At 40.2% G+C, this 15962-nt stretch overlaps 1 protein-coding gene and 1 long non-coding RNA gene across 3 annotated transcripts in view; both read right to left on the bottom strand.

The window, feature by feature from the left end:
* btbd11b (BTB (POZ) domain containing 11b) overlaps positions 1-11500 on the bottom strand; it is a 62135-nt gene extending 50635 nt beyond the window's left edge. Inside the window, exon 1 of one of the 2 annotated variants that reach the window (XM_005471072.4) lies at positions 10401-11500. In XM_005471072.4, coding sequence (XP_005471129.1) covers positions 10401-11253 — 853 coding nt within the window. In that variant the 5' untranslated portion in view covers positions 11254-11500. The remainder of the gene's footprint in view (positions 1-10400) is intronic. The other variant, XM_003447071.5, reaches the window with a different exon arrangement.
* Positions 11501-13459: 1959 nt separating this feature from the next.
* On the bottom strand, positions 13460-15948 carry LOC112847336 (uncharacterized). The gene is made up of 2 exons (XR_003220832.1): positions 15222-15948; positions 13460-14617 (listed from the first exon to the last, which is right to left on the bottom strand). It is a non-coding gene; the product is annotated as an uncharacterized LOC112847336 (long non-coding RNA).
* Between the last annotated feature and the right edge of the window lie 14 nt (positions 15949-15962).

The raw sequence follows: 15962 nt of genomic DNA, 5'->3' as shown, positions 1-15962 counted from the left end.
GTTACCTCAGCTCGGCACCAGTTCTCCTTCTAGGCAGTGGCAGAGTTTGTGTGATTTGTTATCACACAAACTCTGCACTGAATGAGAAAGCTGGACTGAAACAGACAGGGGAAATTGAAGAAGCAAAACAGAGAGAATGAGAAATCGGGCAGAGGCATAAATGAGACAAAAGGATAAAAGACAGAGAAATAAGTGAGGACAGACAAGTAGAAGACATCAGTTCATTCACATCTTGATTAGGCCTAGGACAATCAGCTGGATAACTCTTTTACGCCACATACTATGATTGAGGCAATTTCACAGAGAAAACCAGAATGAGAAACAGTGCATTCACTTTGTGCAAACAGGCATACATTGACAGTATGTGCAGTGACACACGCATACTCTGAAGGTCAATGGTATGAGCTCAAATGGGTGGTAATAGGATACTGGTCCAGCAGAAAGAATCAGTACTGTATCAGCAAATCTCCTGCCTGTTTGAGGACTACTAAGCTAATATGTAGCTCTCTTGTAGTCATTTCATTGCTCAAAGGCGACTGTACACACTTCATTGAAAAATGACTAAAAAGTACAATAGAGTCAGTACATACAAAGAAAAATACAAACAAAAGGGAAATATATCGTCAAGGACAATAAGCAGCTTGATTAAAGAGTTCTTCAGGTCATTAACTGATCAGATTATACCACAACATCAAACTAACAATCATTCTATTGTTGACTTACTTCTGTGCTTTTAATTATTGTCTTGTCATTCTGTTTAACCTCTCCTAAGTAAAATTTCTTGATTTGGTTGGAATTCCGAGTTACTGCAGTAATTGGAAAGCACTGTTGAAGGTACAGAGAGCCACAAAACATTAAACTCCCTCTACCATGCTTCAAAGCTGAAACGATGTTTTGTTGCAAACATATAGTCCAGTGTGTTATTTCCCCAGAAAGTTACATTTCTACCTAATCTGTTCATAGAAGATTAGAAGATAGGCATCCTTCTCTATTGTTGGGCTTTTCTCTCTATTATTTTAGGTCTTTACCTTATAATATAAACCGCCTTCAGATGACTGTTGTTGTAATTTGGTGCTATATAAATAAAATTGAATTGAACTGAATTAAGACCCACGCAGGTGATCGCAGAGTTTAAGTCTAAGAAATGCTAGAAAAACAATCACTGATTTACAAGTACTGCCAGTGAAGCAGGTTGATTGAAAGTGGACATTTTGAGGTTGATGTAATCAGGTTTGGTTGTTTCCTCAGATTTTAAGGGTCCCACTTCATTTTGATACCAAACTACTATCAGCATGCAAAGTTCAGTTCTTACACAACAACTGGTGCAAATCAGTGTGGAACCTTTAAAGTGTTTAACCCAGCAGAGTGCGCATGTGACGTACTGATTCAAAACTAATTTTCAGTATCAGTCCAATACAGACCGAAGTTACAGAAATGGATAACCAAGGGGAAAAAGTATAATCCAATATGACCCTTTGGCCTCAAATATTACATAACAAATCTTGCAGTTCAGAAAAAGGCTTGTTGAGTTGTATCCAGTGCTTTTACAGTGGAATTATACCTGCTTTGTTTTTATAATTGGTTCTGACCAATCAAAACTTAAGCTAAAAATTATATATATGAAAAAGTGTAAATAAAAACAAGCATCAGTGTTGCTAACATGTAAATAAAAACAAGCATCTGTGTTGCTAACATGTGGCGTCTTGTGTATTTCCTCTTTCACAGGAGCAGAAAATTTCCAACTTTGCAGCTTAGTTTTTTGTTATCAAGGGTCAGAATACTGTTATTATGCTAATTCTAAAATCAAACTCACAGTTTTACCCTAATGACTCAGTGACCGCAAAAGTGTGTCCACTATGACTAATCCCTAGTAAATGTTCAGGACACTGAAAACTTTGGGGGATACAATAAGATAATTTATTCTGAAAGGATACAAGTGGTTTTATGTTGGTTCTTTTGTTTGTTTTGCTATCCAGACTACAACTTAGGAATGTCAAGCATAAGTGAAAACACAGCCAACCTATTTTATTCCATTCAATTCAATTTTATTTATATACACCAAATCACAACAACAGTGGCCTCAAGGTGCTTTATTTAATAAGGTAGACCCTACAATAATACACAGTTTTTGTTACTAAGCAAGCTTTAAAATTGCTAATATGTGAATGTGGTTTCCTTAGACAGGCAGGCAAAGCTCCTTTCCTTTTCTGTTATTATGTGACGCTTTCATCTAACTTCCAAGACAAAAGAGAATAAACACCAGTCCCATTTTTTTCCATCTTTATTTACAGTTCTGACATTTAGTGGGAAACAACACAAAGTGTCATGAGTGGGGGAGGTAGTAGAAAAACTGGGTGTTTATCTGTGAGTGTGTGTGTTTAAATCAAAGGAATCATCTAAGCATTTGTTAAACAGGTGTCACTAGGTCCTCTGAGCGAATAAACTAACTGACTTTTTCTGCATGGCTGAACTGTCTTTAATATTATCAGCTAAACATTAACCACACCCATCTAGAGGAAGCTACCTGTCACTGGAAATGGATTTCTCACAATGAAATGATCTGCAACATTTGCTGCCTCTCATCTTTGTCTCACTGTGATCAAACGACAACAGGTTAGATGATACAGACCTAAATGTATTAGCACAGCGAGGCTCGTTACTGGTGCTGCTCATAACACGGGATGGCGCATTATGTTAGCCGAAAGCACGCTCTGCTGATCGCAGCATTTATCTGATGGGAGACGATGGAAGTGTTGTATGTGTGTATTTGTGTGTGTGAGATGCATGCATGAATCTGTTTATGTAAATATCTTGGAATTTGGCTCACAGTTCACCAACTGTGAATCTGGAAATGCCCCGGTATGTCCTGACATGCAGCTGTCTTTAACACACATATCACTTTTTCTACCAGTGACAAGACAATTTCTTTGAGTTTTGCTCGGCTCACATCAAAGAGGGAAAACAAGTTCAAAGCTTGTTTACCAGTATTTTCTTCATATTTTCCAGCCAGACTGGATGTTACTTAAATAGGATCATTTCCCTCTATACAACAAAAGGAATTCAGAGCTGCAAAAAAAATGTAATAGATACTGATGCTTCACCTTAGCTAATCCACTTGCTGGTACTTGTTTGCTCAGACTTTTCTTCCTACTATAATAAGAAGGAGACATTGCTTGTATAGGTCTCATCTGTCACCCACAGCTTCTCTTATGGATTTTCCTGTTTTGATCCCTGCCATCTGTGCCTCTTCCTCTCTCATTGCTTTTCTTCCAAAGTCGACATCTTGAACAATTCATTCTTAGCCACAGCTTTACTGGATGCAGAGTAATTATCAAACTATTCTTGTGCAGCAGTGGCATATTTTTAGTGTCTACACTGCAAAAGGTAAACTTTCCATCTGTGCTTTGGGAAAACCTACTAAAAAACACTCAGACAATTTGGTCCAGAGGGAAACAAATTTACCCCAAAGACAGAAATAAAACGGCTAAAGCTCCCTTGATAATGTCATCCAGGCATGAAAAAATAGCATAGCTCTTGCATGGGCAGTAAACATGAAACTAAAAACATTATGCTGAGTGAGTTTATAGCAATAAGTGCACACTTTCTGGGTTAACACTGCCAGGGCCGTAATGGAGTAAATCTCTTTTTGGTATGAAAGGTCAAGCATAAAAATGAGCTAAATTAGTCAATGCTGCCGCAGCTCCAGTAGTGTTTTCTTAGATGACATCACTCAGTGGCTCAGGGGGTTTTACCCTTGAAGTGATTTTTCATAAATATTGATTATTTTGGAGGAGATTGTATTGTTCTGTTCTGCTCTTGTTCTCCAGAAAAAAATAACAATAACAAGGCGCAGTTTCATCAATTCATCATTGAAAAGTCATAGGGGACAACATTAACACTATTACGATTATTTTTTGTGTGTCTCCTTTTCAGTGTGCAGTGACTGACTTTAATAGCGGCCCACCAGCCGAATGTACCAACACACATATGTACGCGCGCGCACACACACACACACACACACACACACACACACACACACACACACACACGCATGCACGGGCAATGGAAAGTTTAAACAATCCAGTGAAGTGCATAAGAAAAAAGGATGGCTGCTAAAGAACAAAAAAAATGATGCACAGCCCATTGCAGGCACCGCCAGCTGGGTACAGAATTAACTACATTTTATCACTTGTCTCCTCTTAATCAACTGAAGCTAACTTGGCTGAAGCTCCCCTTCATTGTGCCAGACACCATGTCACATCAGCATTCCTCCTTCCCTCCCAAAAACTTGCAATTAAAACCAGATCTACCCCTGGCCATGTGTGGCTCTTTGAGCGTGTGTTTCAATCCTTGCCAGTGTCTGTTGCTGCCTTACATGACCAAGTCTATGCTGCTGTGTCAGGGTTTCCCTAGTACAGATATATTATATCTTACTTCCAGACATAATGGGGACTGGTCTCCACCAGTACAGAGTGGTACGGCTGCTAACCGCAGTCATTCCTGTCTCCCTGCCTTCGCCACACACACATGTGCACCAGGCACCAGCCTCGCACAACAACACCAGCAAGTGAATAAGAAACAAAAAACCTGGAATGTAGCTGGACCAGTGCTCTTGCACTTCAGCAATGAGATCCAACGTAATTAAAACATCTGAACGTACGGCAATAAAGCATTCTTGTTACAACAGCACACATACTGTAGACTCAGCGACTGGACAGCTGCTTGTCTCGCGTGATGACCAAAATTTTGCAAATGTAAATGTTAAATTTTAAGTGAAGGGTCTGCTGTTAAGACTTTAAAAGGAAACCCCCACCTCTGTTATGCACTTCACAATGTAATGGCAGAATGCTCTCCAAGGGGTGTGCTTCAGTGCCGTAATTTACTTTTTTTGTACACCCCTTTTTTCTGTCTTTTCAGTTGGTGATTTCACACATTTTTCCAGCATACCCTACTGTGAAAGTTGTATTATTTTTGGTGTGATTAAAAACAGTGTGCATTGGTTAGTACAAAGGGTTTTTTTTATTTTTTTAATCATGGAAGAAAAAGTAGGGATGAATACAGAACAATACCACAGAACAGCACGCCTGTTGTTCAAAAGATCTCAAATTACCTCTCAAGAGTGTTGTATTTCCCAAGCACCTGGCAACACTTCCACAAAGATGCAAGGTGTTGCTGCATTGAATTTCTGTTGATAAATCCAATGTTACATCATTTTGCATCTCTGGTTACTCTATATACTAACCACAAGAAGATGTTCTGTCTTTTTCCATCTGTTAAGATCATTAAGTAATCATTAGCTGAATGTATAAAAAGTCTGTTTGTTATTAATCAATTACATAATCATGCTTATAAAGTAGAAGTAGATTCAGCTGTAAGACAACACCCCTAATGTTATCACCTATTACCGTTTTTGAAGTCGGGCTACTGGAAATCTATAAAATAAGCACAGTACTCTTGCATTGTTTTCTGCTTTGCACCAAAATCTGTTTCATTGTCGGCTGTAATTGCTCGACTACTCTATTTCCACAGCATTGACAGTTGCCACCCATTAAACCAAAGAAATGACCTTAAAGACATTTATATAAACACAGTAAAGAGTAGCCCCTTTCAAACACAAAAAGCTGCTGTTGCTATTTAGCCATGAGGTTATGAATACTTGGTCCAGTTTGTATGCCATTAATAATTATTTGAGTAAGAGTAAGAGAAATGCCACTAATATACAAATAAAGCAGATCAAGTATATCAAGGTGCACTAACAACAACTCTTTAAATGTCTTTAGGGTGAAACTTTCCTTTGAAAAACCAAATAAGATTTGCCCAGACTTGAAAGTCATCTCACACATAAAGTGTGGTTACAAACTGGTCCCCAGGGTGGAAGATATCCCTGCGCGGTGGATATCACGTTCCACTAGACACTTTCTGACATGCACACGTCATTAAGGTAATCAAAGAATCACTGTGTCCCAGCTCTAGTGGGAGCCATAAGAAATATCCCACCATATAGAATAGTTTCCTGTTCTGACAGGATACCACAGCTGAAGCAGGGAAACCCAACACCCACCTGCAAATGCAAATAACACACAGCCACACATGGTGAGAGGAGGCCCTGAGATCTCGATGAATATGTGTACATATATGTTTGAGTTCTCTAGCAGAGGCCTGGGCCTGGGAGCTTGAGGGCCCTGCGCAGTATCTTAGCTGTTCCTGGACGTCCCGAGGTCAAAATGGGAGACGCCCCCAAGGATGGTGAAGAATGACCGAGCTGAGATCATGTGGAACTTCCAGATACAGACGGACAAACTGGTGGTGGCTAACCAACTGGACATAGCGGTGGTAGACAAACAGAAGAAGACGGCCGTAGTGATAGATGTAGTGGTTCCGAATGACAGCAACATCAGAAAGAAGGAACACGAGAAGCTTGAGAAATACCAAGGGCTCAGAGAAGAGCTCGAGAAGATGTGGAAGGAGGAGGTAACAGTAGTCCCAGTGGTAATCGGAGCACTAGGTGCGGTGACTCCCAAGCTAGGCGAGTGGCTCCAACCGATCCCAGGAACAATATCGGAGATCTCTGTCCAGAAGAGCACAGTCCTATGAAAAGCTAAGATACTGCGCAGGACCCTCAAGCTCCCAGGCCTCTGGTAGAGGACCCGAACTTGAAGGATAGACCACCCGGAGGGGCGAGTGGGGAATTTTTTTTTCATATATATATAGATATATATGGATATGTATATATATATATGAGATTTTAGACAAAGTTTAAAACTGACTATATAGATGTCAAGCAGGCCTTTCATATATCTGGCTGCAAGAAAGCAAAATGTGTAGCTTTTATATGCTGCTGTGAAATTGAAGCCCCCTTCTAAAAATGACTTTTCAAATTATTAAGGTATTTGAACCTAAATGTTAAAAAAAGGAAAACACCTTATTGAATTTGTGACAACAAAGAAATGGAAATAAGCTTTGGCTCAAGAGATGCAATAAAGATATTCATAAAGCCCTCTTCAAGAAGCTGGGTCACTAGCTTTAGCATAATATGGATAAATCACCTAAATTACTCCCACTTGGCTGAGTAAGACAGACAGAATGGATAGAGCGATATAGAAGTTCAGTTTGGCAGGCAGCGACTCCAGTAAGGTCAAACCACCCTCAGACTGGATGGCTGTTTGGTTTTAGTAGGAAGAAAACAAATGATGTTGTGTTTCAGCTTTCTCTGTCTCTGTAGGATGCTTTAAGGTTTACAGGTCTTGCCATTAGAACAGAAAATGTGGTAAGGGATGAACTTTTGAACTCTGTTATATTATCACCTCTTAGGCAACTGTTCTCTAACAAGTTCTTATCTTGTAGATACAGAAATACGTCTTCATTTTGGAGTCAAATTTCCTGCCACCTCCTCATTGTAGGTGTACTCTTACTCTCCTTTTAAAACTGCTTTTGCCTCTAAAAGCTGTTAAATGATTCACTGTGTTCATTAGCTTGTCACTAACATGTATCTGCTGAGGTGTTAAGGCCGGTGGAGTGCAATCAAAGTTCTAGAAACTTTCTGAAAACTGACAAAAAATGGCACTAATAAAGATAGGTGAACCAATAAGCTCTGTAAAGCTGTAAACCCTTTCAAACATTCATATCTAAAATACTGATTTTTAGTGTTTTGATGTTTATTTTTATGCTAGTGGTTTAATAATTACTACCTAACCCTGTAACTAAATGCTATATTACACTGTATTACATGATTTCATTCACTACGTTATTTTCCTAGCCTTGAGCTTTATGTCAATATTCCATATGCTCCAGATATTTTATTTGCATCTTATCCAATTCACTTATCCGATACACCGGTCAGCACTCATCACACCTCTTCCACAGCTGGAGCCTCACCGCATGCTAAGTGGCCTGAGTGTGCCTACTGAGTGAATCCTTGTATTTAGTACTGTGCACTTTGTCTTCATATGCTAAGTTCTGACGTTCTATTGTGGTACTTTTAATTGTATGTGGCGATTCTGGCATTATTGCATGTGTACGTTCAGTGTGTGTTGCAATCACTACGAATAAATGCACACGCTATACAAAAAAGCTTTTATAAATGAGTACCGGTAGATAAACACAGCAAAAATGCAGATGCTTCCACACAGGTGCACTACATGGTACAATTAAGCAATTATCATCCAATCATGCAATGTAGCATGTATAATACTGCTGAGCACTGCTGATTCTGTGTCAAGATAGCATAAGAAAAAAAAAACTAAGGGACTTTAAGAGGGGGCACAGATGGCAGGAGACACAAACAATACCCAACTGGCTAGAGTTTCATTAAGAAATTCAGTCTGCATTACATCTATCAGAAAGACATCAGTAATTAGAGTTGAACATAGAACATATGTGATAAACATGATGCTTGTGATGTGTAGCAGAATGAAAGCAGAAGATCTCTTCCTCAGGTGACTGAGAATATGTGTGCAGGACGTGATCAGACTGTCAGTGAGAACAGCCCCGACAATTACATAGAGGGATATTAGATGGGTTGCAGTGTATAAACCTCTCATTACAAAGATGAATGCACATTTGACAGTTCAGTGGTGCAAAAAAAGCTTAGGCACTGGTCTACAGAGATGTGGCCACATCCAGATGAATTATCCTTCATTGTGTTCTTGACAAGTGAGTGAGAGCGTGTGTGGCAGGCCTGAATGCTTGACCCCTACACCGAAAATTATCTTTAAGGTGAGCGCTCTTTTCCAGGATGATAGCGCCCCTATCCATAGATCACATAGGGTCATCGAATGGTTTGATGAGTATGAAAATGTGAATCGTTTGCTATGGCCTTTGCAGTCACCTCATAACCATACAACTGAACATTTATGGAAGATTCTAAACACGTTAGATAATCAAAACACCAAATGAGGGAATGGTGGAAGAATGATGTTTCAGTCCTAAAGCAGAGTTCCAAGAAAACTGGAGAACCAGGTACAGTGAAGCTGTTCTTGTGGCACATGGTGGCCTTACACCAGGGGTGGGCACCGAGGGCCGGTGTCCCTGCAGGTTTTACATGTGTCCTTGAACCAACACAGCTGATTTAAATGGCTAAATTATCTCCTCAACATGTCCTGATGTTCTCCAGAGGGCTGGTAACGAACTAATCATGTGATTCAGGTGTGTTGACCCAAGGTGAGATCTAAAACCTGCAGGGACACCGGCCCTCGGGGCCTGGAATTGCCCACCCCTGCCTTACACCATACTAAGGTACTTTGTTTTTCTAGTAAATGGTAAATGGCCTGTATTTGTATAGCGCTTTTAATTTGTCACCTGTCTCTAAACGAGTCTCACTAAATAACTACAATCCTGTACTACTGTGAACAAATAAGCAAGGAAATTGCAAACCAACTGACATGCACTTAAAACACGAGGCACAGTAAAATGAAGTACTATTCTCTTCTGTGGGTGATTCATCAATACAGTCACAGAGTCTTTCTAACTTTCTCTCTCTGTCTCTCATTCTCCCTCTCTTTCTATAACTCAGTTTTATTTGCATCACTCTGAATAATGCACAACAGCACATACGTCCCCAGGGCCTTTTTTATTACGTAAACCTGTTGCAAGAGGAGTCACAGCAGCGCTTTTACAACATCCATCAAAACAGGGGCAAGAATGTCTTAGAGTGGTTACGGATGTATTGATGGTTAAAAGGCAGTGAAGTCAGAATACTATTAGACTTGTCCTTTGAATTCAGATATGTTCAAAGACACCAGACAAAAAGTATTATTAACACTTGAAAAGTCTGGGTACTCTGTAATAGAATCAGCTGCTATACCCAGAAAATAAATATCCTCCCTCTGGGTCAAAAGAACAGAAACTCATCTCTGCATAGCATCACTGCAGGCAGAGCCCCCTTTACTGAAAGCCCTCAGAGTGAATAACTAAACCCAGGGATGCTGTGCTCACCCATTTTGAACAAAACAGCCACATACAGTATGAGAAGGATATGAGAGAACAGCAGCTCCAGTCTAACTTTGCACAGAGGACAAACGAGGCAATCTGGACAAAAGGGGATCACAGTTTCACATGAAGACCAACTCGGTCAGTGTTCAATTGCTTGCAGCGACTGCACTCTTGGAAAGCACTATTCTAGCTGCAGGAATCCCTTCCTCATGTCATTTAAAGTTTCACAGTTCTTTGAGGAGGCAGGAGCTGCAGGAATCCTGCAGAAAGTGAATCTGAGAGAATGAAGCCTACTTATTTATATAAATCTTCAATGTTCTGACATGTGTAGAGTCTGTTATTGATTTTAAAACCTACTGTGAGGAGAGAGAAGTAACTCTGCAAGTGACATAATTTAAAATGTGTACATATATGAATGCAAAGTGGAGAGGGGGTTCTTGTTGAAGTGACCTGCTTTATCCTTAACTTACCATTTGCATTCTTCCCGCAGATCAGGTGTTGCCAGGGTTGCAAAGAGCCCCATATCTCTGCATCACTGTTAACGGCCTGCTCCAGGGTCTCCACGGTAAACTTGGGTATCCCGTTATCCCGCTCCAGCAGCGCACTGCGCAGCACCCGCGCGTACACATCGCGGAAGAGGTTTTCCATGCACGCGGCCAGGTAGATCGCCGCGTGCTCATGGATCCTGACTGCTACCCTGCTATCGACCATCCACCTGAAGAACTTCCCCACGTTAAAGATGAGTCCGCATCGCGCCGACTTGCCGCGGGTGAACTTGTCGTCCTCTGTGCTCATATTGTACAGTGACAACGCACTGAGGCCCCCGCTGATGCAGTTCATCGACACGGTCCACGCCAGGACCATCTTTATGGCACTTTGGATCTCATATTTGGTACATTTGGCGTAGCGCAAACTCAAGCGCTGCGCCTCCTTGGCGACCCTGACCAGGGCCCGGCTGACCAGAACCGAGAGCCTGTGCAGGACGTCCTGCTGTGGTGTCGGCAGGCTCATCTCCTCGTCCTTGCTCAGAGCGCTCGCCACTTCCCCGAGGCTCCACGGCACATCCTCAAGCTCGGGTAGTTTAGCGCATTGCCCGGTGCACTCCAGGATCTCGGCGTCTTCGACCAGGACCGTGTTAACAGTGTCCAGACTGTTGTGTCGACTGTGCATCGAGTCGGTTAAATGCCAGTAATTCCCTCCATGTGCCTCTGAGCAGCACAGCGACGCACTGGAAGACCTGAAGGAGTCGGCGGCTCCACCATAACCCGAGTCTAGCGTCAAATCCTCCAGGGTCCTTGCTACTGACTTGCTACTCCTTGCCATAACTGCGCTTCATACTGTAAAAAGAGGGCTTGGAAAAAGTGGGGGAAAATACCGACGAAGAAGCAGTGTGGATACACAAGCACCATCCACGAGCTTGTCAACTGAAATCTTTTATTCTTTTCCTTTTCTTTTGCTTTCTTTTGGAACTGTCCATGCAGGCATAAAGTTAAGAGTAGTATCTCCCTACAGTGCATCAACAGTCACACAGTGCTGTTCAAGCGCAGAGGCTGACAGATGGAGGCGGGACCGGAGAAAACCGAGCGCAGCTGTCAACCAATGGACTCTCGGGAAGAATCAGCAAAGTGTTTTAATTGGATCAATAAAAAAAAACCCCATCGATATAGCTCCTGATAAAGATTGTTAATATGAATACAAACAGTAAAGGACACGAGTACTCCGCTCATTTTCCCCCTTTCTGTCGTCTACTCCTTATAAAAGTTTGCTTCCCCAAAACTCTTGAACCGCACATCCTGTAAAATGACCAGTCAGACAAAAGACAGAAATTGCACTGAATAATATATATTTTAATATAAAAGCAACTGCTTTTATGTAACCGTGTTTAGAGGACAAACCCGCCAGAGGCACAGACTTTTCAGTTATTTTCTGAGGGCCCATGTCTGATCGTAACATGACTCAAGACCATTAATAATAGATTGCATGCATAATGTATCCTTCTCTGTTCCTCTGGAGGAGAACTCGTTGAAAAGATCGGAATTACTTTCAAGGTCATTATCTAGGATCTCTCAGGGTCTAACGTTAGTTTCTGCGTTTAGTTTTTTACCCTTCCCATGATCCATCACGGCTCTGCAGGATCTGCATGAATACATTAAATAAAGGAACACCGAGCGATACACTGTAGAAGTATTCTTTACTTTGGAGTAACAGCGATTAACGTGCATTTACAGTAACAATGTAGGCTAGTGAAAGAAATGTAAGGCTGACAAAAAATAAGGTTGGTGCAAATAACTTTACGCTTTAGGGTTCAGTGTCACAAAAAATGGCTGATTGTAATTAACCTAAACTGGTGGCATTTACATTTTAGTTGCAGTACTTTCTGCACTGGGCAGCAGCTTGGAGCAACAGTGAACCCTGGTGTTAGCTAATAAAACTTCAGTTTATTTGTCAGTGGCAACGACTTGGCATTTTAAAAACAATCACAAGCTCCAACAATAACTTCATCACACAACTAGGATTGGACGATGACTGCATTGTACAATTAATGTAACATAAACCTGTGCTGCATAGTGGTCCACATTAAAATGCACCATGCTGCATTTGGCAGGATAACACACCTAGTTTGCAAAATCCCTTATTGATGTGGGGCCAAAAGCTTTTCCATTTAAAGAGATGAAGGAGCTTTTTTAATAAGCTACCCTGATGCACACAGAACTGACTTTCTGATTATTATTATAGTACTTTAACTTGTTATTATAAAGTAAAACCTGCTGAGGCATTCTGATTTCTTTTTAGTGTCTTTGCCAACACATAACTGCATGTCACAGCATTTTAGCACATATTTTCAAGTCAATATTATGCAAAGTCATTATTATGTAATTCATAAAATCAGTGTTCAGTTAAAATATATGTTTTATTAAATACAGTATATACAAGCATATGATACATGTAGATATTTCTGAAAAGCATAATCCTGTATTGTTCTGTGATTATGGGATATGTGCAAACAAAGTCATATTTCTACAAAACCACACATTAAAGCTGTCTTATGATGTCTCTCTGGTCCTCATGTAAATGGGGTAAATAGAATAATATCCTTATATAGAGGGGTTTAAAAAATGTTCAACAGCCTAAAAGAAAAGCAAACTGGTTGAGATGATTTAGAAACACATTAAATGTAACTGAAATGAGACGAGGCCAAGAAGAGGCTGTATCAGTAACAATGAGGAATCTTGTGCTCTTGGGCCACTGTGATGTGGCCTGATGTAGATTAAGATCTGCCTTCAAGTATGCATGCTCTTCTTCTTCTTCTTCATCCTGTCACACATTTTAGAAGGCCGCACACACATTAAACATTTACTGCAGTATATGTCCTCTTTCTCCAGGTTCACTGAGAAAAACAGAGCAAAAGGCTGATTGATTTGTGTCAGCACTATAACCTTCATGATTGGCCTATAGCTGCTCTATAAAGGGAAAAAGCTGCATTGCTCAACCTTTGTGTTTAAAAGCAAAGTAGACTAACTGATTAAAACTACTGAAGCTCAGAACATTTAACATCACAGCTTCATGTCCAGGTAAATGGATTATCATAAGCTCGGATAGCTCTAATAAAACAAAAACGAAGATTAAGACAGAAAACCCTCAAAGTTTGTGAAAATTGACTCAAAGGCAAAAACGTTAAAGTGCACTTTGATCCTCTCCAAAAACAATTTCTGGTTCATTCTGCCATCTAGTGGCAATTGGTATAAGTGTAATGGCATGTTTTTGACTGCATCACCAGCACCTTTTTCAACATAATCCTTAGAGTAACCTAACTTTCTTATAGCCAGAGAAATCTATAGGCTTCTCTGATTTTACAGTATTTTTTCAAATATTAGCAGAGAATAAATGATGGAAAATGACTTTTTTTCAGGAATGGTTGACGTATATCGTTGAGAAGCCAGAAGGTCACAGCGGAAAAAGCCATCAGACATTGGAAACAATTACTTTTCAATGCACTCAGCAAAAAATACAAACAGACAAGCAAAAAACAAACAAATACTTTGACTGTATAATTGTGAAAAGCATTGCACGGCTTAACCTGTCACGCCAGGTGTGGCAGGCGTGTGGAGTTTGTAGAGAGGACCCAAAAGGCGGCAGCTCTGGTGCAGGTGAGTATTTATTTACAGGAGTGGGTACAAACAGGAATGGCAGGTGAACATGAAACCGGAAAACCTAAACTGGGTAAAACTAACAAAACAAACCACAAACGAAGGTGCAGGAAGGTCCGGGGAAATACAAATGGAGAGACGCAGGGAAACAACACAGATGAACCAGCAACGAGGACGAGTGAACACACACAATAAATACACACTAGTAATCAGGGGGATGGGAAACAGGAGGGAACACACCTGGGAGACATAACAGCTGACGAGGTGGGGGAACGTAAACAGGACACTCTGACATAAGACAAAGACCTTCAAAATAAAACAGGAACACATACATGTAAAGACACGGACTAACCACAGGAATGCACGGCAGAAAAGCATGAACACAAACCGAGGAGGAACAGAAACCATAGTACCATAATAGAAAACACAAAACGCTGGGTCAAAAGGACCCAGGATCATGACATAACCACACTGCTGTGGTATTCCTGCACATCTACTGTAATTTTCTCCAGAAGACAGAGATGTGCAGTCAAGGACTTCTAAAGCAAGCAGACAGAAAAACAGATGGTTAGAAAGTGACAGAAATTCCTCTCATATCCACACCTATAACAGAACAGCTAAAGTCCAGACACTGCTCCCTTACATTAAACTTTACTTTCTTTTTTATTTTCTGGTTCACTGAGCAGGATGTTTCAAGCTGTTTTTTCACTTAGAAAGCAGAAACAGAAATGCTCAGGTGTAATGTACTTTAAAAGCTACGCACGATACTTAGGAAAAGAAGGAGGCATATTGCACAGCTTCACAGATCTGGTTGTGCGACAATGATATAACTTGTCATTCTGCCCCAGGGTGATACAACATGTTCTTCTTACTGAGCACAGTGTGCTATTTTTGCTCCAACCCTGACATTTCTGTGGGATGCAATATATCATCAAAAGGTTTATTTCTGTTATTTAAACAAAACCTGTTAACAAGTTACATTAAACTTCTATTGCTTGATTTTACACCTAAAATTCAATAACTTGTGCATTCATAATTGTTTATGAGTGAAATATCCTTCGATAACCATTCCTTCATTAAACCAAAGGTCAAAATGACCATCCTTCTGATTTTTGCAATTGATAGTAACAAAAAGTAATTTACCATTAATGATGCTCTAACAAATGTATGAGGCTGGTTCTTCCTATACTTAAAAACAGGGTTACAGTAAGAAAAAAAAAAAAAAAAAGTGGTTACATAATGTAAAACATTTTTAAAATCTTCCAGATAGACTATCAAAAAGCTTAGAAATGAATACAACTTAAAACCTCTTTTTAATCTAGTCTTGATCCAGTAATCCTGTACCTCACTCAGAGCCAAAGGATACCCAGTTATGATAAATGTACACCCCAGCCCTGCTAGTAGTACGATCTATGTGGGCCCAGTTTTGGTTATTTAATAAATGTGTCATTTAAAGTACTTCATCACCTCAAAGTTTTGTTATCACTGCGAAATGGACAGCTTGTAAAGACAAATGTGTGATATCAACAACATTTCACTGTGCCCTCTAATGTGGCATTAGCAACCCACGTGACAACCAGCTACATTACTTTTGCCACAATGTAAATTGGCAGTATTATTTAAAGGGTATGTTCAACTTATTTGCCCAGTTTTCATGTAATGCCAGTGTCGTCTTACAGACTTTAGACACAACTGCCATGAAATTAAGACAAAATTCAAATAAAACTTGCAATTTATTTATTGCAATCAAAGTTGTCACACAAAAAAATCTAATTCATGTCCAAACCAATTAGAGAAGCTCTGTGCAATAGTAATAATAGTACCTAACTCTGCAGCAAATGTTATGTATTAACAACTGCTGATGCCATGTCACATTTTAAGTTT

Source organism: Oreochromis niloticus, linkage group LG7 (assembly GCF_001858045.2).
Source record: "Oreochromis niloticus isolate F11D_XX linkage group LG7, O_niloticus_UMD_NMBU, whole genome shotgun sequence".
Lineage (NCBI taxonomy): Eukaryota > Metazoa > Chordata > Actinopteri > Cichliformes > Cichlidae > Oreochromis > Oreochromis niloticus.
The sequence above is the reverse complement of the archived record's forward strand: the minus strand, read 5'-3'. Positions and strand labels throughout refer to the sequence as shown.